This window comes from Lepus europaeus, chromosome 17 (genome assembly GCF_033115175.1).
Source record: "Lepus europaeus isolate LE1 chromosome 17, mLepTim1.pri, whole genome shotgun sequence".
In the NCBI taxonomy this organism is placed as follows: domain Eukaryota; kingdom Metazoa; phylum Chordata; class Mammalia; order Lagomorpha; family Leporidae; genus Lepus; species Lepus europaeus.
This window is the reverse complement of record NC_084843.1, coordinates 55,788,275-55,812,350: the sequence shown is the minus strand read 5'-3', so window position 1 is coordinate 55,812,350 and position 24,076 is coordinate 55,788,275. Positions and strand designations below refer to the sequence as shown.

General features: G+C 37.1%; 1 protein-coding gene across 1 annotated transcript in view; it reads left to right on the top strand.

Moving 5' to 3' along the window:
* CTNNA3 (catenin alpha 3) overlaps positions 1-22,332 on the top strand; it is a 1,620,267-nt gene extending 1,597,935 nt beyond the window's left edge. Inside the window, exon 17 of the mRNA XM_062214092.1 lies at positions 22,014-22,332. Within this exon, the coding sequence (XP_062070076.1) occupies positions 22,014-22,301 (288 nt within the window). The 3' untranslated portion in view covers positions 22,302-22,332. The remainder of the gene's footprint in view (positions 1-22,013) is intronic.
* Positions 22,333-24,076: the final 1,744 nt, after the last annotated feature.

Genomic DNA, 24,076 nt, shown 5'->3' with positions numbered 1-24,076 from the left:
AGAGTGTTAAAAGTGGATATCCTTTCTCATTTCACATCTGAGGGGAAATATTTTCAGCTTTTCCCCATTCAATATAAAATTGATTATGGGCTTGTTATATATAACTATAATAATTTTGAGTTGTATTCCTTCTTTTTTTTTCCTTAAAGATTTATTTCTTTATTTGAAAGGCAGAATTACAGAGAGGCAGAGAGAGAGAGAGAGATCTTCCATCTGCTGATTCACTCCCCAGATGGCCATGTAGGCTACTTCTAGGTCTCCCAGGAGGGTGCTGGGGCCTAAGGACTTGGGCCATCTTCCACTGCTTTCCTCTGCCATAGCAGACAACTATATTGGAAGTGGAGCACTCAGGACTCAAACTGGCAACCATATGGGACGCCAGCACTGCAGGCAGCGGCTTTACCCACTGTATCACAGTGTCAGCCCCAAGGTGTGCTCTTCCTATACCTAATTCATTGAGAGTTTTGTTTTTTTAATCATTAAGGGATAAGAACTTATCAAATGTTTTTTCTACATCTGTTGATATGGTTTTTATTTTTTCTGTTAATGTGATTTATTATTTTTATTGATTTGTAAGTATTGAACTATCCTTGCATTCTTGATCATGTTGTATGATCTTTTTGATGTAGTGTTGAATTCAGTTTGTTAATATTTTTTGAGAATTTTTATATCTATGTTCATCAAGGATATTGGTCTACAGCTTTATCTTTTTGTTTTATCCTTGTTTTTGTTATCAGAGCAATGCTGACCTCTTTAAAAGAGTTTTCAGAGTTTGATCGGTTTTAATACTTTGAAATAGTTTGAGAAATATTGGATTTAAATGTTTTGTACAATTCAGTTGTTGAATTTTTCTTTAATGGAAATTTTCAAATACTGCTTCTATCTCACTACTTGTTATTAATTTGTTTAGATTTTCTATATCTTATTGATTTAATCTTGGTAGCTTTTATTCATTAAAAATGCATCCACTTCTTTGAGGTTTTCCAATTTGTTAGCATACTGTTATTCATAGTAATTCATAGTAGTTTCTTATGATTTTCTGTATTTCTTTGGTATCAATTGTAATGCCTCCCTTTTATATATGTCAATTTTATTTAAATTTTTTTCTCTGACTAAAGTTTTGTCTATTTTATGTTTTCAAAAATAGCTTTTTGCTTTGTTGATATTTCAACTTCATTTATTTCTGTTCTGATCATTATTATTTCTTGCCTCCTACTAATTTGGGTTTTGTTTGTTCTTGTTTTTCTAAGTCCTTGCAATGTATCATCAGATTGTTTCTTCTAAACTTTTTTTGATGTGTTCAATTATTACTATAAGCCTCCCTCTTTATAATACTCTTTCTGTACCCCACAGATTTTTGATATGTTGTGTTTTATTCTCATTTCCATTGGTTTTGGCATTTTTAAAAATTTCTTTAATGATCCATTGATCATTCAGGAACATGCCACTCAATTTCCCTGACTTGTTGATCTTCTATTGTTCTTCTTATTGATTTTTAGTTTCCTTCCATTGTAATATGAGAAGATGCATGGTATGAATTCAAATTTTTAAAAAAGTTGCTGAGACTTGATTTGGATAGTTTCTTTGTGTTCTTCTATCATCATCTATGTCTGCCTTTTGTGTACTCCCCTATGATTTCAATATGTATGCAGCAGCTTATTACACTACTGCTTTTCTGTAAGATAATGAGCATTCCCTTTATGCAACTCATAGAAAAGGGATCTTTCACAGGACCACCCCAGTGTTCCCTTTCCTCAGTTGGTCAGAATTATGTCACTCCTGGAACAATCGGTTGTAGAAGGTAACACTAGACCAGTGATGATACATCTGTCATGGTTGAGTAAATTCCTGCCTAAGGAAATCAAGGTTTCATTATCAAGGAAGAATGGGCAAATGATTACTGGATATTCAAATATTAAAGACTACTACAGAAAACATTGTGGAAGGTGAGCCAAACAAAATTGATTATTTAGGAATGTGTGAGAAAGAGATTTTAAAAAATAATTAGGACTTTGAATCTTGAATCTCAGAATATAATAGTACATTGTTTTATATGGATATTGTAGGGAGGGCCTTCAAAGACAATTACACCGTTCTGTTTTAATCTCTGTTTCTTACAGGAAAATATCTCAAAAGCTGTATTTTGGATCCTTTTTTTTTCATGCTATGATGCACATTGCCATGCAGAACATAGCTTTTATGTGCAGGCCCATTTCACTGGATACTGTATTAATGAAGTGGGCATCTAGCTTGATTACTAGGAAACTATCTTTATCACTCCAGGAAGTATATCAATACAATGAGTGAAAGGATATCATTAGAGGGATAACCTTAAAGCCACTCTAATTTATGAAAAAAACACTAAATCATTTTCCAATTTCAGCACTTGAACTATTGTGATTACAACTAAATGATGGCCGGAGACACATGTCACAAATAATTGAAATGGACCACTGTGTCTGAACCCGTAGGTTAAAAGCTTTGATCCAGAGGATAGCCCCCTTCTTTCTTTGTGACCACTGTACTATTGTCACCACATTTTTGCAGTTCTTGGAGCTAACTATTTCAAGTTGCCTGCTTGGATTAAAAAGAAAAGATAAACCCTACACCTCTGAGGTGTGAAACATACACACACACACACACACACATACACGCCATGAATATGCCATAAGACTCAGACTATTATTAGGCATAAAATACAAAAAAAAAGGTGGGGTCATACTAGTATGGAGATTTTCCCAGAAATTCAATTTTTTAAATTTTTAAAATAGATTTATTTTATTTATATGAAATACAGAGATACAGATGGAAAGGGGAAAACAGAGAAACAGATCTGGGATCCTCTGTTTCACTTCCCACTTGGCTGCAATACCTAGGACTGGTCCAGGCCAAAGCCAGGAGTCTGGGACTCTAACTGGATCTCCCATATGGGTTTCAGGGGCCACAATATTCCTGCCATTTTTCACAGCATTACCAGGTATATTAGAAGGGAGCTGGACCAGAAATGGAGCAACAAGGACTGGAATTGGTGCTCTGGTATTGAAGTGGCAGCTTAACCTATAGCACCACAATACTGGCTTCCAAAATTCAATTTTTAATCACAAAAGTCATTCTTTTTTCTCGAATGGCACAATAAAGTTGCCATAGGAGATCTAATGTGCAATCACATTTGGTTCATATTTCTGGAAAACAAGAGAGACTTGGGTTGCCATTCAAGAAAACCAGGGCTAGGCAGTTAATAAAGCTCAATGTTAAAGGATTAAAAAAGAAAAAAAAAAAAGCTATGCAGAGGGGAGTGGGGGTGGGAGCGATGGGAACCGGTTCAGACTACAGAAGGAGAATATCTTAGTGAAAAACATTCTGAGGCAATAAGAAGAGAAAGCCAGGAGATCTCAGTCAGAGAAAAACTGTCCGTACAGAAAGGAGACATTTTCACTGCAGGACAAACCTGTTCCTTTCTCAAGGAAGTAGCAGCACAAGATATTTGAGAGAGCAGGGACTTTGGTATGATAAAGATTTGGGTGTAATCCTGGCTTTTCCTCTTATTGCTTGTGTTACTTCCAGCAATGCAATGAGATTCTCTGAGTCATAGTTCTTAGATACCTTATCAGATAAAGGAGAAAAATGATATCTAACACAGTGTTTTTATTAGCATTACAGCTAACATTTTAAAGTAAAAGCCTCAATATGACTTTACAAAATGAAAACCTATTTACAAGTTCATCTTTTCCTCGTTCTTTGACATGTGACAAAACCACTGGGAAGGGATTGCTGCTCCTGTTGTTCCCAAATGCCTGGTAAGCCGCTGTAATGGTCGTGAACCAGCACAGCGTACGTACAAGCCATAGTTCTATGTAGTTACTCCGGACTGTCACACTCTGTTCTCAGGACAGTCCTGTGAGGTAGATATTGTCAGTTTCCCATTTTACACATGAGAAAACTGAGGATAATTTGTTTGGATGTATGTAGTTTGTCTCCAGTGCTCATATTCTTAGCTCCTTTAATTCTACTTCCTCCCTTCTCCCTACACATACCTGCATACATACACACTTACCTATGCTTATCACCCACCTAACCCTGTGAGCTTTATTCTTGAATTTGCACAAAGGCAAAGATCACAGTGATTAAAAACCACGGTGATGGTTCTACTGCCTGCTGAATTCCATTGCCTAGAGATTGGTTTAGATTCCTACTGCTTTGAGGTTGGGGCTTGCTGCCAATAACGTTTCCAATTTTCCAAACAGCTGGGAGGGTAACAAACAGCTGCTCTGAAATGTCTTTGAACCTCATCCCCTCAACTAGGAGACAGCTGTGCTTATCTATAGAAAGACTCTGAAAGGTTGTTTTGTGCTTTATAAGACACTGTGGGCAGGATGAGAGAGATTTCTGATTTGAAAAGAGACTGCATTCAGAATCAGAACTTTTTAGTATTTCTCCATGGTAGACCCTTCTGCAACCTCTAATACTCACTCAGGTACAAAGTTTATGAACCTCAACCAAATGGAAGACAGCCCTGTAGAAGACACGTTAATTGTTTTCCTCATAGTACACTTTTGTTTTAAACCTGACATATTCCATGCCTCACATCTGAGATAATAGCCCGGCTGCTCCAGACTTCCCTGGGAATACTTTATGAAACACTGTTCTGCGTTGTTACCTGCTACTCTTAATGGTAAGAGTTAATGCTTCTTTGACTTAAACAACAGTATGCAAATTCTGTCTGTAGGTTATTGCAGGCATGGGGCTGGGGGAGTGCCCAGTTCTACCAGTCAAGTGACGTTATTGGATGGATAAGAAATTTTTAAAAGTACATAGACCTGGGCCGGCGCCGTGGCTCAACAGACTAAAACTCCGCCTTGCGGCGCCGGCACACGGGGTTCTAGTCCCGGTCGGGGCACCGATCCTGTCCCGGTTGTCCCTCTTCCAGGCCAGCTCTCTGCTGTGGCCCAGGAGTGCAGTGGAGGATGGCCCAAGTCCTTGGGCCCTGCACCCCGTGGGAGACCAGGATGAGCACCTGGCTCCTGCCATCGGATAGGCGCGGTGCGCCGGCTGCAACGCGCCTACCGCGGCGGCCATTGGAGGGTGAACCAACGGCAAAAGGAGGACCTTTCTCTCTGTCTCTCTCTCTCACTGTCCACTCTGCCTGTCAAAAAAAAAAAAAAGTACATAGACCTGGAAAGCGGGTACCTTTATCATAAATTGTGGTATTGTAATTGTCAAAACTAGTCATATTTTTAGAATTGCTCTCACTTTTTATGTGAGAGGGAAACTCAGTCTTTTTATTTAGTAATAGAAGATACTGATATAGTATATAGGGTCGTATTTTTATTTTTTAAAAGATTTATTAATTTATTGGAAATTCTGAGTTACTGAGAGAGGAGCAGAGACAATTCACTCCCCAAATGCCCGCAACAGCCGGGACTGGGCCCAGCAGAAGCCGAGAGTTAAAAGGTTCTTCCAGGTCTCCCATGTAGGTGCAGGGGCTCAAGTACTTGAGCTGTCTTCTGCTGCTTTTTCAGGCACATTATCAAGGAACTGAATCAAAAATAAAGCTGCCGGGCCGGCGCCACGGCTCAATAGACTAATCCTCTGCCTGCGGTGCCAGCACACCGGGTTCTAGTCCCGGTTGGGGTGCCGGATTCTGTCCTGGTTGCCCCTCTTCCAGGCCAGCTCTCTGCTGTGGCCTGGGAGTGCAGTGGAGGATAGCCCAAGTGCTTGGGCCCTGCACCTGCATGGGAGACCAGGAGAAGCACCTGGCTCCTGGCTTTGGATCAGCGTGGTGCGCCGGCCGCAGCGCGCCGGCCGCGGCGGCCATTGGAGGGTGAACCAATGGCAAAGGAAGACCTTTCTCTCTGTCTCTCTCTCTCACTGTCCACTCTGCCTGTCAAAAAAAAAAAAAAAAAAAAAAAAAAAGAAGAAGAAGAAGCTGCCGGGTCCTGAATTGGTGCCCACATGGCATACCAGTTTCACAGGTGGCTACTTCACCCACTACACCACAATGCTGACCCATATGGGGTCATGTTAAATTATGGTCAAATCTTCCAGAACTCTGAGAAAAATAAGTCACAAAGACAGTTTTTAACATGTGACAGGATCTCAGATGCACTTCAAATAAGAGAGAAGCTGAAATTTCACTTCAGATCAGAAAACCATATTCTATTCTAACATATTCTACATGTGTACAGCAAATATACTTATGTATATAATAATTTTAAAGTTAACTTTCACATCTACCTTGTTCTTGTAGCTCCCATTTCCCCCCAAAAAACAAACAAACAAACAAAAAAAAAAAAAAAACCACAGTTTTTCTAGAGAAGCAACAAAGTATTTGATGGATTCTTAAGGATTGTAAGTATGTAAGAGTCATTGAGAACTAAAGAAGCTCCATTTCCATATGTTTTTCTTAGTAAGGACAGAGATAGGAGACATAACTATTTGAATTTATGGAAACCTTTTTTTGTTTGAATAGTAACATAGACATGTGAACTTTATTTTTCAAACACATAATCCCAGAAATGAAGAAGTTCTATGAAATTTTAATAATGAGACTAGATATGTTGAAAATGAGAGAATATGCATGCTTGGGCAAAAATTCCACTTTTTTGTTGTTATAGATCGAACTGGAGCTTGTTCTCCAACCCATACATACATTTAACTGCCAAAGTCTTACTTTAATACTGCTACCAGGATGGCAACTGGCAACTTCATTCAAATATGACTAGGAGGTGGGGCTCGAGGGAAGTCCTGAGCTCCCTGGGGGTGTACCCATGGAAAGTAGCTCTGGTGAGAGGGCTGACTATGAAAGTCAGAGTGAGTCTAACTTTTCTCTGCTTCCTGGCTTGCTGTGTGATCCTTCCCCCACAGGTACTCTGCCATTGTCACCTTCCATCCTCACCAGTGGATTTCTGAACCAGTGAAGCCTACTAACTAGGTCTAGGGCTGTGCACTTCTAAAACCCTACTGGGGTGGGGAACATTCAGCCTGTGGGCCATATAAGGCCCCCCAAATCATTTGGTCTTTCTCTGCCCAGGAAACCACAGGCAGGAATGAGAATTCAAGAAATCATAACAGAAGATTTTTAAGTTAATAATCTTATGTGGCCTGTGAATGATGTCATAAACAGCCAAATGGCGGTTGGAAGGCAAAAAAGTTTCCTACTCCCACAGAAGCTAAAATAGGAATGGGTATTGTGGTGCAGTGAGATAAGCTTCTTCTTTTTTTTTTTAACTTTTATTTAATGAATATAAATTTCCAAAGTACAGCTTATGGGTTACAATGGCTTCCCCCCTCCCATAACTTCCCTCCTACCCGCAACCCTCCCCCCTCCTGCTCCCTTTCCCCTTTCATTCACATAAAGATTCATTTTCAATTCTCTTTATATACAGAAGATCAGTTTAGTACATATTAGGTAAAGATTTCAACAGTTTGCCCATATAGCAACACAAAGTGAAAAAACTACCATTGGAGTACTAATTATAGCACTAAATAACAATGTACAGCACATTAAAGACAGAGATACTACATAATAGTTTTTTTAAAAAAATTAATTAATTTTCTATGCCATTTCCAATTTAACACCAGGTTGTTTTTTTCATTTCCAATTCTCTTTATATACAGAAGATCAATTCAGTATATAATTAGTGAAGACCTCATCAGTTTGTACCCACACAGAAACACAAAGTATAAAAATACTGTTTCAGTACTAGTTATAGCATCACTTCACATTAGACAACACATTAAGGACAGATCCCACATGGGGTGTAAGTACACAGTGACTCCTGTTGCTGACTTAACAATTTAACACTCCTGTTCATGGCGTCAGTAATCTCCCTAGGCTCTAGTCATGAGTTGCCATAAGCTTCTTCTTAGGACACCCACATCCCAGTTGGGAGTGCCAGTTAAGAGTCTCAGCTACTCCACTTCTGACCCACCTTCCTACTAATGCATCCTAGGAGGCTACCGATGGTGGCTGAAGTGCTTGGACCTTGCCACCCAAGTGAGAGACCTGCCCATGTTCCTGGCATCAGCCCTGCCCAGCCTTGGCTTCTGTGGGCAACTGGGAAATGTACCAGTGCATGGAAATGCTCTCTCCTTTTCTCTCTCTCTCTGATGAAATTTTTAAGAATAAATAAACCATCTTCCTTTATAAATAGCTTTCTCTCAGGTATTTGTTACATGGCTCAAAAGGTGACTAACCCACGAGTCATGGTTGCTTTTACTCTCAGAGCATTTCTCCAGTCAAGATATTTTGATGAATGTTTTCAGCCGGGACTCACCAATGGGAGATGATTGCCAGGCTATTGGCAAGTAATCCTCCACTCTTGTTCTCTTGTTACTTTTGCTTATGGTAGCTTCATCTTCTCCATCTCCTTCACCACAAGGAATATTAATAGTCCATGTTGGGGCTGGGTGAGTGCTAAATCATATTCACCAATATAGCTTCTTAGTTTTTTCGTTGTCTCTATAATCAGCTTCCTATATTAAAAATTTTTTTTAATTTATTTTTGACAGGCAGAGTGGACAGTGAGAGAGAGACAGAGAGAAAGGTCTTCCTTTTGCCGTTGGTTCACCCTCCAATGGCCGCCGCGGTAGCGCGCTGCGGCCGGTGCACCGCGCTGTTCCGATGGCAGGAGCCAGGTGCTTATCCTGGTCTCCCATGGGGTGCAGAGCCCAAGCACCTGGGCCATCCTCCACTGCACTCCCTGGCCACAGCAGAGAGCTGGCCTGGAAGAGGGGCAACCGGGACAGGATCGGTGCCCCGACCGGGACTAGAATTAAACACTTTTTTTGTTTTGGTTTCCCTCACTTGATCCTGATTAAAGTGCATACTAGAAATACTGTGATGAACAGAGTTAATCTTACACTATTTTGACAAGGACATGAGATATCTGCATATATGTGTATACATGCACACATGTGCATGTGTGGCATTCGTGTGTTTTAGATCATAGAGAAAAGTTATAGGACCTGGTCTGTCAGTTCTACTTGTCAAGAAGTATTTTTATGCTTTTGAGGACTTTCAAACACAGGTAGAATTTGCCTGAACTCTCATTCAATCAAGATTCCCAAGTTCAGTGTCGTGATGTCCCAGTTCAGCTTGTATGTGAATGAATAAACTCCTTATTATGTGCATGATAAATATTATCACACTTAATGTTAACTACCAACACTGAAATCTACTTTTGTTGTCATTCCATTGAAAGGAAAATAGAGTCTCAGATTAATTGAGTTCTTCTCAAGCTGCCTGTCAAGCAAAAGGCAAAGTTAAGATTCAAATATAGGTTATCCTCTACAAACTGATGTTTTATATTTAGGATTATTATGTACTTATCATTGATATATTATTCTTTTTTTTTTTTTTTTGACAGGCAGAGTGGACAGTAGAGGGAGACAGAGAGAAAGGTCTTCCTTTTTGCCATTGGTTCACCCTCCAATGGCCGCCGCGGTAGGCGCGCTGCGGCCGGCGCACCACGCTGTTCCGATGGCAGGAGCCAGGTGCTTATCCTGGTCTCCCATGGGGTGCAGGGCCCAAGCACTTGGGCCATCCTCCACTGCCTTCCCGGGCCACAGCAGAGAGCTGGCCTGGAAGAGGGGCAACCGGGACAGAATCCGGCGCCCCGACCGGGACTAGAACCCGGTGTGCCAGCGCCGCAAGGCGGAGGATTAGCCTACTGAGCCGCGGCGCCGGCGATATATTATTCTTAGTAAATTTATGCTGATAATTTTATTTTGTATAATTTCTACCTTTTTGTTAATATTTTTTCCTTCTACTTTTATTGGTTTGCCTCCTGACGACCTCTCCTTGCCCTCCCTCCCTTGAGACTTTCTAATATGTATATCTTTCAATAGATTTGTGTTCTCTATTTAAACATAATTTTTATGTTTATTAAACATAAATATTGAGATACATCATTTGATCAAGGATATTTTGCTTTTTATAGCAGCCAAAAACATCACAGTTTGGAGTTTGAGGGGAATCACTAGGAGATACTGATAGTTTCATAACAGTATACATGAGAATAGTTGAAATTTTATCAACTTTTGAAAATATTTTGGTTTCTGTAATTATAAAAAGATATCAATATAATTCAAATAATTTATGTGCATGCCAAATATCTACTGTGGCCTGTGTCAAGAATTGACAGAGTATGAAAACAAACACATTGTGTTTAGGTAAATTTTAGTGCCCTGTAGTGAATCTATCATTAGACAAAGTACAGATTGCTGGAAGGACATAAAATCGATGTGTCCCCACCATGGTCTATGTATCATGAAACCCTTCCTAAAAAGGGGATATTAGTGTGATAGTATGGTGCTGGCATACAATGAAAATGAAACACAATAGAAAAGCCACAAATAGACTCAAACATATATGGTCAATTTAATTTGAGCAGAAGTTCTAAAAAAATCTAAAAAAACCTATTTTGACCAAATAATATAAGCATTGGTTATATATATATATATATATATATATATATATACATATATATAATGTATGCAAATCACTGCATAAACAAAATTCCAAGCAAACTTTAGTATAACATTAAACATAAACCTAAAATTTCAAATATCTGAATGAAAACCTAAAAGTTTAGCAACCATGTAGTAGACAAATGGTTTTGGTAGGACAAAAAAAATCATCAGCCATAAAAGAAAATCTTTATAACTTGGACTGTTTCAATTTTTAAAATATGCTTTTTAAAGCCTATAAAGGAAATGAAAAAAAAAGTCTCACTTTGAGAGAAAATATTGCATGCATATACAAGACTACGTCAAGAATTTCAAGTAAAATTGAATTAAAGGGTAAGTTTATTTTGATGCAATGTTTTTGAAATCTTTGCATAGATTTTTCATAGTTTATATTTTCAGTGAACTTTATGGATATCATTTTTATGTGAATATATAAGTGATGTTAAAGCTGAGTAAAGAGGAGATAGCCCAACTGTGGGGCTACACATGTAATGGGCACTTAATAAGTAAATGTTCACCAAGTACCATAAATATGTTTAACATCATTCCTCACCAGAGTGAAATTTCATTCCATATTCTTTAGAATTTCTAAAATGAAAAAGATACAAATTTTCAAGTGGCTGAGGGTATTGGAATAATTGTGACATTCATACATTTCTGACATAATTTAAAATGGGAAAATTACATTAAAAAACAGCTTGTTAGTTTCCTATAAAGTTAAACATACACTTAAAATCAATATATTCTTTTAGTCATTTACTCAAGAGAAATCAAAACATGTTATGTTGTCCAAGGTGGCCATAATAACTTTATTCATTATGGTAAAGGAGTATAGTAAACCAAATATCAGTCAGTAAATTCATGGATTAACAAATTATGGTATATGTAGAAAACAGTATTTTTCAGCAATAAATAAGATGGACTCTTTATATATTCAGCAACATGGGTGAAGTTTACAGATATACTGCTGAGTAAAAGAAGCAATACATAAAATTTATATGCCACAGGATTCCATTCCTACTCATTCTGGAAAATGTGCATCTAATCTCTAGTGATGTGTAGCAGATTCATGGTTCCCTAATGCCCAGGATTAGGATTAGCTTGGTTAACAAGATGCTCAAGAACTAGCTGACATAAATAGAACACTGGTGCAATAATATTAGGATTTATACTCCTATAGTAAATTTGTCCATATATTATGTCATGAAAAGGGTTTCCACAAATATTGCTAATGATATAATTCAGAGCTATTTTTCAAATCACAATAGTATTTTAGGTTGGAAATTAGCAATAAAAAGCAAACTATGAAATCTTTACTAAGAAATATTTTAAAATTCTAATAACTAAGAAATCAAAATTATAGTTAGAATGGTGGAATAAATTTAAAAGGCTTACTGTACCTTTTGGTGACACTAGTTAGATTTGGTCATTCTACCATGTATATGTCCTTAAAGGCATCATGTTGTGCATGATACATATAATTTTACCCATCATATTAAAAATAGAAATAGAATAGAATAAAATAGAATAGAATATCTGGTGTTATAATACAAGGGAAAGTATAAAATAAATGAAAAAGAAGAAATGCAACTTTGATTATTCATAGATATCATTATTTCATATGTAGGAAATTTAAAATACAGAAAAATACTAAGAATTATTAATGAAATGAGCAAAGTCTGTGCCTTTGAATCAATATAAATATGAAAGAAAATGCTTAGCTTCACTAGTGACAATTGAAACGACAGCTAAAACTTAAATATAGTATTTCTACATACCTGCCATAATGACTTAAGTGAAAAATATAGGGAAATTTGTAGATGAACATGTAATTATTGGAACACATATACTGTTGATCAGAATAGAAACTTGCAGAAATCCTTTGGAAATCTCTAATAAAACTGATCATATTCACTTTCATAAATCTGTGGTTGCACTCTTAGGTCATTACCCAAAGAAATTTCATCTATCTTTTCACTAAAAGACTTTTAACTTCATTTTTTTTTGGTTATTCAAGATTGCAGTTCTTTTATTTTTATTTTTTGCTGTTTTTGCTTTATTATATCTTGATCTGTGTTGTTATTTCTTTTTTTTTAACTTTTATTTAATAAATATAAATTTCCAAAGTACAGCTTTTGGATTGCAGTAGCTTCCCCCCCCATAACTTCCCTCCCACCCGCAAACCTCCAATCTCTCACTCCCTCTCCCATTCCATTCGCATCAAGATTCATTTTCAATTCTCTTTATATACAGAAGATCAATTTAGTATATATTAAGTAAAGATTTCAACAGTTTGCACCCACACAGAAACACAAAGTGTAAAGTACTATTTGAGTACTAGTTATACCTTTAATTCACATAATACAACACATTAAGGACAGAGATCCTACATGGGGAGAAAGTGCATAGTGACTTCTGTTGTTGACTTAACAATTGACACTCTTGTTTGTGGCGTCAGTAATCACCCTAGGCTCTTGTCATGAGTTGCCAAGACTATGGAAACCTTTTGAGTTTGCCGACTCCGATCTTATTTAGACAAGGTCATCGTCAAAGTGGAAGTTCTCCCCTCCCTTCAGAGAAAGGTACCTCCTTCTTTAATGGCCCGTTCTTTCCACTGGCATCTCACTCACACAGAACTTTCATTTAGGTTTGTTTGTTTTTTTTGTTTTTGTTTTTTTTTTTGTTTTTTTGTTTTTGTTTTTGTTTTTTTTTTTTTTTGCCAGAATGTCTTGGCTTTCCATGCCTAAAATACTCTCATGGGCTCTTCAGCCAGATCCAAATGCCTTAAGGGCTGATTCTGAGGCCAGAGTGCTGTTTAGGACATCTGCCATTCTATGAGTCTGCTGTGTATCCCACTTCCCATGTTGAATCGTTCTCTCCTTTTTAATTCTATCAGTATTAGCAGACACTAGTCTTGTTTGTGTGATCCCTTTGACTCTTAATCCTATCATTATGATCAATTGTGAGCTGAAACTGATCACTTTGACTAGTGAGATAGCATCGGTACATGCCACCTTGATGGGATTGAATTGGAATCCCCTGGCACATTTCTAACTCTACCGTTTGGGGCAGCTAACCGAGCACCAAAAAGGAAACCTGTTGAAGTGAAATGGACACTATGAGAAACAGTGATTTGATCAGCCCTTGTCCTGACTGTTGATGAACAACTTAATACTTTATCCCTTTTAGAATTTTTTTTTGACCTACTTAATACTATTGGTTGAACTCTTTAATTAACACACAATTATTCTTAGGTGTTGAAATTTAACTGAAAAGTGATCCCTGTTAAATATAAGAGTGGGAATAAGAGAGGGAGGAGATGTACAATTTGGGACATGCTCAATTGTACTTGCCCCAAACAGTAGAATTTTAACTTCATATTTGAGTGATAACATGCAGTATTTTTTCTGTTCCTATTTAGCTTAGCATAATATCCTTCAGGTTCATTCATGTTGCTGTAAATTACAACACCCCATTCTTTTTATGGCTGAATATTATTCCATTGTGTATCTATACAACTTTTTAATGATTTTATTAATATAATCTATATATTTATGGGGTGCAGTATGATATTTTGGCACATTTATACAACATGTACTTAACAAATCAGGTTATTAGTGTTTCCATTTGTTATAATTTCCTTCTATATGTAAGCTTCAAGCTCCTATCTTCTAGTTCTTCACATATAGAATATGATATTGTGAGTATAGTTGCCTCTACTGTGCTATAGAACACTGGAACTTGTTGCTTCTAGCTGTGTTTTGGTTTCTGTTTCCCAACACCCCACTATTTTCCCACCTCCCACCCTTCCCTACCTCTGGTGACCACTACATTTAGATGAACATTTTTCTTTCATGAGATAAGAGAAAATATGCAGTTGTCTTTCTGTGCTTGAATTCATTCACTTAGCATAATGGCTTTCAGTTCCGTCTATTTGGAGATAATTCATTTTAACAGAATTGAATTAGAAAGGACAGACGTTCAGACAGTTTCATGTTGACTGTCTATTTCTCCTTATATTTTGTTGTTATTTGTTGAATTGTTTATATTTGCTTATGTGAAGCAATCTGCAAAACAATTTAGAATAAGAGGGACCACAAGTTGGATGCCTGGAAGTTTGAAATGGTGGTTTGATAGATTGGGGGTCATCACTGACTGAAGATACTAGGATGCCTTGTCTTCAGCTTCATTTGGTGGATATCAATTTATCTAGAAACACATTTTCCCAATGGGGAAATTCTCTAAAACTGGTAGAGACTCGACTGTGGATCAATTCTGGAATATAGGTGATTCTTTCTGCAAAATGTCTGCAGCAGATTTACAAGCAAGCTAAGAAATGTTGACTGCTGCTAATACGTCCTGCATATTGCAAGCATGGATTGAATTATCACCCTTTATCCCATAAATATATGTAGTTAATAATAAAAGTAAAAGAAAATGGCCGGCGCCATGGCTTAACAGGCTAATCCTCCACCTTGCGGCGCCGGCACACCGGGTTCTAGTCCCGGTCGGGGCGCCGGGTTCTGTCCCGGTTGCTCCTCTTCCAGGCCAGCTCTCTGCTATGGCCCGGGAAGGCAGTGGAGGATGGCCCAAGTGCTTGGGCCCTGCACCCGCATGGGAGACCAGGAGAAGCACCTGGCTCCTGGCTTCGGATCAGCACGGTGCGCCAGCCGCAGCGGCCATTGGAGGGTGGACCAACAGCAAAAAGGAAGACCTTTCTCTCTGTCTCTCTCACTATCCACTCTGCCTGTCAAAAACAAACAAACAAACAAACAAAAGTAAAAGAAAATGACAGAAGAATCACAATAGAAAGACATAGAAAATGGTGGGGATGTGAAAAGATCTGAGAACTGAAAATCCTGCATGAGTTATAAAACTAATTCCATGAGGCATTTTAGGTTCACATATGCTGGTCTTTCCTTGCTTATGCTCTTTAAAGACAACAATGTAGGATCAAGGATGGACACCAGTGCTTTCTTACTCCTATCCCACAGTTCTTGCAGCCTTATCAAGATGTCATGTTGAATATCATCAAATAGATGTGTATGGGAAAGGATATCTCAGTGTTTTGATGGCTGTTAGAGAAAAGTATAGGTATTGATATGGAGAAAACTACTTGAAACCCAACCCATTCCTTCTAGCTCTCCTTGGAAAAGAATAAACTTTTTAAAAATCTGTGTAACAAGGGCTATAATTATGATTGAAAATTAGTTCTGCTAAGCATTTGTCTTTATGTCAACATGGTTGAAGGACAGCTAACCACCAATTTTATCAACCTACGTATTTTTATAATAAGCTGTTACAAATAAAATTAAAAGACATTCTGAATAGCTTTCCTAATTGGCATTATATTTGTGATTACTTTCTTTAAAGGTGATGCAAAATGTTTTGATATAGAATATTTGCTTTAGAAAAAAAATTAGCTTTGGAAATGCTTTTGACAGGACAAGATTACAACTGAATAAATATCATACTTCATTTAAATCCAGCCCTCTCAATAGTGTTAAATTTCTTTAGTTATTCCATGCATTGACTTTCCCCCTTTCAACTGAGTTGTCCTTTTTTATTGTCCTGTTCTGATGGAGAGTTGGCAAAGAATACATTTACTGTGTGGATTTACCAGTAGCCCATTGGAATAACTCTTCATATTCAAAGAATTTGCTACATTGTCAATTTAATTACAAGCTTGACAATTTCAATTTGGAGATGCAACTCCATTTTGACTAGCTTTAATGAAACCCCTATTTGATTAAGCCAGTATGCTGTTTAGAGTTTTGAATGTATCTTAATAGGAAGAATGGTTTTAATGCAGGGCGTCCTTCTAAAAATTTGTTCAGAAACAAAATACTGCCTTAAACAACTCAGTATATAATTAGTTCCTCAAGAGAGGTTCCAGGTTAATCATGAAGACATCCTGAATTAGTTAGAGTTTTTCTCAAAAATATATTTAAGCATTTCTTCCTGTATAACTATTACCATAGATCAATCTGGAGATGCAAATGACACCTATTATGTTAGAAAGACCACAGATATATTAATGTGCTTTTAGAAATTGTTGTCTTATGCTATTTCTCGCTATTCACCAACACATATACATATGCTCTTTTGACATTGTCTCTGACATTATCTCATTTCCAAGTGGTTGACTGTACACTTTATAACTAAGAAAGTGTTAAAAAGAAACTGCATGATCAGGGGACCAAATTCAGGTTTCTGTTGCAAAACAAAGGCAAACAAATGGATTTATTTTATTCTAGAATCAGTAAAATGTTTTATTAATCAGGATGGATTTATTCTATGATACATTATAAAGGTTAAATAAATGTTATTCATTTACATATCCTAGATTTTTTCTTTGACTTGCTTATTTACAACCATTTTTAATGTTTTAAAATGTTTTGTTATGAAATAGTCTTCATCTGGAGGTCTTTAAATGGTTAGAAGCACCTAAGGATGACTGAGTATTTCTATTGGTATTGCCGAAAAGTGCTACTTAGAAATTAATACAGTATAAACATATCAAAACACTCTCCTAACAAAATGCTTTGGCAAGTAAGATGTGTTCATTTTTCCTGATATCAATATCCATTATAAAAATAAGAGAAATCTACTTAAAAGGAGGGTTATTGGATAGTCAACGTGGAAGGAAGGCAACTGTGATTATCTCTTAGAATTATATCTGTGAAATACATGAAATCTTATTATATTAATAAAAAATTTTAAAAAGAAAAACTTAAGTTTTTAAATATTATACTAATGTTAGTGCAATTTTTCCACCAATTCAATAACTGAAAACAGTCACATGTGGAAAGTAGCATTTTAGGGGAGTCAAGATTATGTAGTGAATAAGAACGCTAGTTAGAATGTTTTGCTTCAAATTCCAGCTCTACCAATTAATAGCTGGTCACTGGACAAATTATCAAGCATTCTAGTTGTGTTGTTTCCTCATCTATAAAATGAAGATAACAACAGTATTTATCACATGGGGTTGCCATTAGTTTCTTTATGTCATATATTTACAACAGGATACGATAGATATTTACAATTATAATAAGCTTAAGTTTCTGTACTTGGAAGCAAAGTCCAAACATTTACCTTTGAAGTATTGCTTTTGGGCAGGTGCACTATCCACCAGGGGCTTAAGTTTAGGTAAATATTGATATTCCCACAAACATCATGAGCTACACTTGGTACTAGTTTACAAAGATGGCTATAGGACAGGAAGCATATCTTTCCAGGCAATACCATCCCTTTCTCTTTGCAGGAGTCCCAGCAGAAACAGTTGGCATGGCAGTTTACACAGGCACTGGGAAACAGTGCTTTCCTCAGGTGACAGACCAGGTGCGAGGATGTGAGATCTATATCAATGGAAGCAAGGTTCACTGAGGCTTAGAATATTCATGGAAAGTATGTTTCTTATAAAGATTTTACATCTAAAATATGCAGAATTATAGTACAAGCAAAAACAGTCTAGTGTGTTGACATGATGTAGGTGAAAAATAGACAAATCAAAAGAAAGAAAATCTAGCATGCCTTTTTTGAATGTCCCCCTTAACCATTAATAACTATAATAGAGTTGAGACAAGGGTATGCTAGCTGACATTGCAAACTGACCTAGTTGTCAAGGACTTACATCACAGATTCTTCATATTGAATTTTGTAAAAAGCTCCAGGTATCTATATCTATATCTATATATCTATATCTATATAATACATATATACACATGCATATGCAGTATAATATAGTTATGTGGCCAAAAATTTGACATTTTCTGAAGAAAAGGAAAATATGTTTTGTTGTTTTTAAAACCTCTTCTTTTCTCTAGCAGAGTACTGTTGATGTATTTCCAAGAAGAACAAGCACTTTATTTGAAAACATTTTAGAACTAATCAGATTTGTACTGTGGTTTCACCAAAACTATATATAATATAAAACAAACACAGAAGAGACACATAATAAAATCATAATTCATATATGATGATAACATAGAATAAGACTCTAGATAGACATTATTTTGATTGGGAAATACATCACTCAGGTAGCAGAAGAATTAATTTTTTGAATATAATCACTTATTCATCTGGTTGCTAAAGAAAAAAGAGGCATAGCTCACCAAATTTTACCTGGACAAATATAACACTGAGCAAGCGTATTGTGACATTAACAGGCTCTCAGGCTCAGGTAGCTTGAAAACATGCTAGTGTTACGAGAACGAGCAGGAATCACCAACTTCAACAGGATGGCTATCTTCCTACTTATAATGTATATAAGTGGCTGACATATGAATCTAGGAAAGAAGCTTTTAATTTCAGCCAGAATCCTCCTTGAAAAGGCTATTTAAAATTTTGTCTCTAATTTCAGAAGAATGATAGGGAAGCTTCTTACATTATGTGCATGCAAAAATGTATTTATAACCATAGAAGATATGAGGGGCTTAAAAAACATTGCTTCCAGTTGATACCTTGATCAAAAACACTTCAGCCAGATTGGAGAGGAGTGTTACCAGATGTTAGCAAGAAGAGCTACTTTATGGTAAACATTTCACGTTACATTTACCTGGAAGAGTTTTCGGTTAACTAAAGTGATTTGTAATAGAGATTTTGTGATGCTGAGTGTTATAATCTGATAGCTGTGCTCTACAATATTCTTGTCTTGCACAGGGACATTCGTAAATTTCAGAAATTTTCATACAATAAATTGCACACAGGCTCAAAAGTGGCACACCACTCTGCTCAAATTTGTCCTTGCTTTCACACAGAGGAGCCTATGGAGTCCTTCCTTTAAATGATTTTTCTTCATTTTTAAGTTTTATTATTTCAAAGGCAGAATGACAGAGAGAGAGGTACAGAAATGTCTTCCATCTGCTGATTCACTCCCTGAATATTTGCCATGACCTCAGCTGGGCCAGGCCAAAGTCAGGAGCCAGGAACTCTATTCTGATCTCCCACACTGGTAGGGACCCAAATACCTGGACGTCTTTGGCTGCTTTCCCTGATACAGTGGCAGGGAGCTGGACTGGAAGCAGAGCTGCCGGAACTCAAGCCAGCACCCAGCTTGGGATGCCAGCATCGCAAATGGCAAATCAACCCACTATGCCACAACTATGCCTCCCAAATGATTTTTCCATGGAAGTGGACCTGGGTAAATGGATGTAGAATATTTTTACAGACATTAAATTGCATGTAGTATTCTCTACAAGTAACCTAAGATACTACTTGAACTTGGAACACAATTTCCTACCATTAGCTGGGTTTTTGTTTTTTGTCCATCGCTTGTGTGCGCTGTAGTTTCTAGAAAAGCTAAGAGTATACATCTTGGAGCACACAGTTTTTCGATCTCAAAAGCCCTCATAATGTGCTCTACAAGTTTCTTCATGACATATCACTGTTCTTTCAGCACTTGCCCTAATCTTTCTGCAAATCAAGTCTTCACACTCTTCAAGAGGAATCATTTGTCCTGTGGTTTTTCTGAGTCACACAGAGAAAAAGATATGACTGTAGCCATTTAGGATTCTAAAGGCAAAGGATTTGTCAGCAGCAAGATCATAATAGCACAGGAGGGGTTTACTGATTCAGTGAGGAAAGAAGACTATCCAGTTTCCACACCGTGAGGCAAGGATTAAGCCGAAGTATCTTACTGGGACTGCTGGTGTATTTGGAGCACATACATGGAAAATTCAAAGGGACATGAGATAAACACAGTCTATGCATGACAAGATTACAGAGTTGAAAGAAGAAAAAAAGAATCTAAGTGTTCATGTGGAAAGGCCAAAGTCACTGGTAAAATCCTAACTGACAGGAAGCCCCAGGTCCTGCTTCCATGAAAGACTTTATGGTGCTGTGATCCCCTCAGGATAAACCAACATCTTCATGCTTGAGGGATAGCATTACCAAGGATTCCCAATTACTGCGCCATTAAGAAAATCATGTTTCTTCCTTAATGTGACATTGGAAAATGCCTCTGGAATCTAACAGGACTTCAGGAGGTTTTTAATGAAAACCTTTAAATTATTGATCAGTTGATTTTTTTTTACTTGTGATTGATTTGTAGAATAATTTAGTAAAGTGTGCTATTCCATTGAAAGACTAATGTTGTGTACAGATTTAGAAGCTCTAAGTGTCCTCCTAAATGCATGCAGATCTACATCAAGTCATGTTTAATGTTTGTAAAACATTTGACATTCCTCCACATGCACAGATTTTACATTTCTGGCTTCAGTAAGTAAAGAGACTTAAAGATGTGTAGTCGCCAGATATTATTGCTTTTCAAATTATATGTCTTTTTTTGGTGTTACCTTTTCAAGGCTTTCAGACTTGGCATATAATAGAACTAATTAAATTTTCTTCCCAGGAATCAGGCAGCTAGACCGCTGCCCCAGGCACGTAACCCCAGCTTACTACTTTGCTTTGCTCATTTATTCTGTAGGTGTGATGAGACTCCTTGAACAGCAAAGGTAGAATACTCAGGCCAGGCAGCTGCTGATGGATTTTACTTAGTACAGAGCCAGTGTGTGAGTCTCAGACCTGACAGCACTCATCAGAGTGGAGTGACAGTGGAGGCACATATTCCTGTGTGAGTTGGCTGTGGATGACAATCTGCCAAACTAAAATAATGGAAGAGGTATTGGTTGTATAAAAATGAATCAACTTGGCTTTGCTCTAAGCTGTCTGGCAAAACTGTAGGAATATCATTCTATTTTTCTCTGAGATTGCTTTTTGTGAACAATCCATAAAATAAAACAAAAACAGAATCATGTAGGGATTTCATTAGTCTATCTTTGTCATTAGGGACTTTTGCCACCCTTCATGGGAAAAAAAGGATTATTTTTAAGAACAATCAACTATTTGATAGTTAATACACTATTTTCTTTATGTTTATTATATTCTTTTTAATAACTGAAGAAACAAGTCAAAATGGTTGAATGACATATCCAAGGTACCAAATGACAGATCTGGAAATTAAACTCAACTTTTACTATAGAGCTTTGAATCTTTCTATATTAACATGCTGCATAATACAATGAAATTTCTGTTCTTAAAGGAGACTATTTTAGATATAATTATTTAGAAGCTATTCACAAAAGAGAATTGATACAGGTATGTACACCCACCCACACATGGTATGACATTTACCTTAAACTGCACATTCCCCCAGGGAAGCACTTTCTATTATTCTTGAAAATAGAGAGGTCTTTACAAAGAATGCAGTGACCATCTGATTTCATAGTATTGTATGGGTTACACTACTGAGAAATTTATGATTTCACTGAAAACAAAGAGAAAGAAATGTGTCCTTCTAAGATACCATCTTGGAAGACAGAATGTGATACCTAGGAATGCATGTGATAAATTGATGAATGTTCAAAAGTAGATGATAGATTGTTGTAGATAATTATGTATATTTATGAGTATAAAATTAGGATTAATTTATTCATTTCTGGGGTAAAACAAAGTAGCATTTTTCAGTTTTTATAACATTGGATCCTTTTGAATTTCTGATTGTATTCTTGAATAATAGCTCTTTTCTCTTTCTTTTCCTGCAGTTGGACAGTGTAACCTCCCTGATCCAAGCAGCCAAAAATTTAATGAATGCTGTAGTGCAAACAGTGAAAATGTCTTACATTGCCTCAACCAAGATCATCCGAATTCAGAGTCCTGCTGGGCCTAGGCACCCAGTTGTGATGTGGAGAATGAAGGCTCCAGCAAAAAAACCCTTGATTAAGAAAGAAAGGCCAGAGGAGACTTGTGCAGCTGTCAGACGAGGCTCAGCAAAGAAGAAAATCCATCCAGTAAAAGTCATGAGAGAATTTAGAGGAAGACAGATCTACTGAAATCACTATTCTCTAGTGCCTATATTACAAAATCCTGGCTAACCACACTGCTTGTTTTACACTTGATTAACTTTGTAATTTCACTAAGGTTTGGAGTTTACTCACAAATAACGTAATATATTGGGGGCTGAACCAGTGTAAGCAGCATATTTGGGATTATGTCATTGTCATCTCTGTGTGCCCACACCTGATGGTTAATGTGTGTTTGGAATGATGCCTTCAAGTGTCATTCAGCCTTTCCCATCACAACTGCCTTATATTCTGCTCCAAATGAACAGAGGAGACATAAGTGAGTCCAGCTTATCTTAGGTAGTTCAAGTCCACTCATCCTTTTCACTTGGTATTAAAGCACTGACATGAGGTATTGATTTGGTTTTCAATGGCAACAAAAGATTTAAAAAATATTTTCCCATTTCATCTCCAAACATTATTTACTTGACTTAACCTGGCATCTAATATGGAAGAAATGCATGATTCCTGCCATAGGGAAAAACTGAATCTGTATCCATTGCCAGCTGATTACGGTAACATCCGTCATAAATGAACCAATTCTGAGCAGTCAAGCTACTTGCTAGATTTTGAAATCAGCCTAGGTTATTGATGAAATTCCTTGTGGATAGTACAAAGGTTTCAGGGAGTTTTAATATCACATATGTGCCTTTTAGTGTTTTACTGTGTTCAGCAGTCATGTACTTTTGAGTTTTATGTCCTTCATAACACATGTGTGGAGGAAAAGCATTGTCACTCACTGAGAAATGCAATGCTAAACTGTATCTCAGAGTGACTTATGGAAGTGTCTGCAGTTCTGCCTGACTTTAAAAACCCAGTTTCTTGGCTTGCAAGTGTAATTAAAAGGGCAAGCAAGTTTGAAAAACCTTTTGGCACTGAGTAAAATATATCTCTGTGAATTGTAGCATTGAACTATAAAGCAGAGTCAATGGCAATGAAGCAGTAGATTTAAGTTACACTCTTTTGAGTAAAAGACACTGGGGTCATTTTATAACTCCAGTCTCTGTGCTCATCTCTCGCTGAGTTTGTAATGAACTTGATAATAGTCTGATTCTAGTGTACTGCTGTTTCTATTTCCTTATCTCACAGTCTCTTCTTTGAGTTGGACCTTCATAAGCTCTTTAGAGGAGTTAAGTTGCAGTTTCACATTTGCTTCACTCATAGGATTCCCTTTCAAGGGAATCTTTAAAATTCTTTCCCTTTTCTGTTTTATTGTAATACAATAGCTGTAACTTATTGCTTGTACACCACTGATGTTGATGAGTTGTTTCAAAAGCCATGTCACTTTTGGTGGACAACGAGAGTTCATGTTAGAAGGGCAAGTCTACGTGGAATAATGCATAAAAATGAGCCTGTTAACTTTGAGAACGTGAGTAGGTTGTTTCGTAGAAAATGACATGGACATTAATGTGTCGTCCAATGTGAAGTAATGCTATAACTAGTACTGAAACAGTATTTTACACTTTGTGTTTCTGTGTGGGTGCAAACTGATGAAATCTTTACTTAATATATACTAAATCGATCTTCTGAACCAACGGCAAAAGAAGACCTTTCTCTCTGTCTCTCTCACTGTCCACTCCGCCTGTCCAAAAAAAAAGATAATTGAAAATGAATCTTGATGTGACTGGAATGGGAGAGGGAGCGGGAGATGGGAGGGGTGCGAGTGGGAGGGAAATTATGGTGGAGGGAAGCCACTGTAATCCATAAACTGTACTTTGGAAATTTACATTTACTAAATAAAAGTTAAAAAAAAAAGAAAATGACAT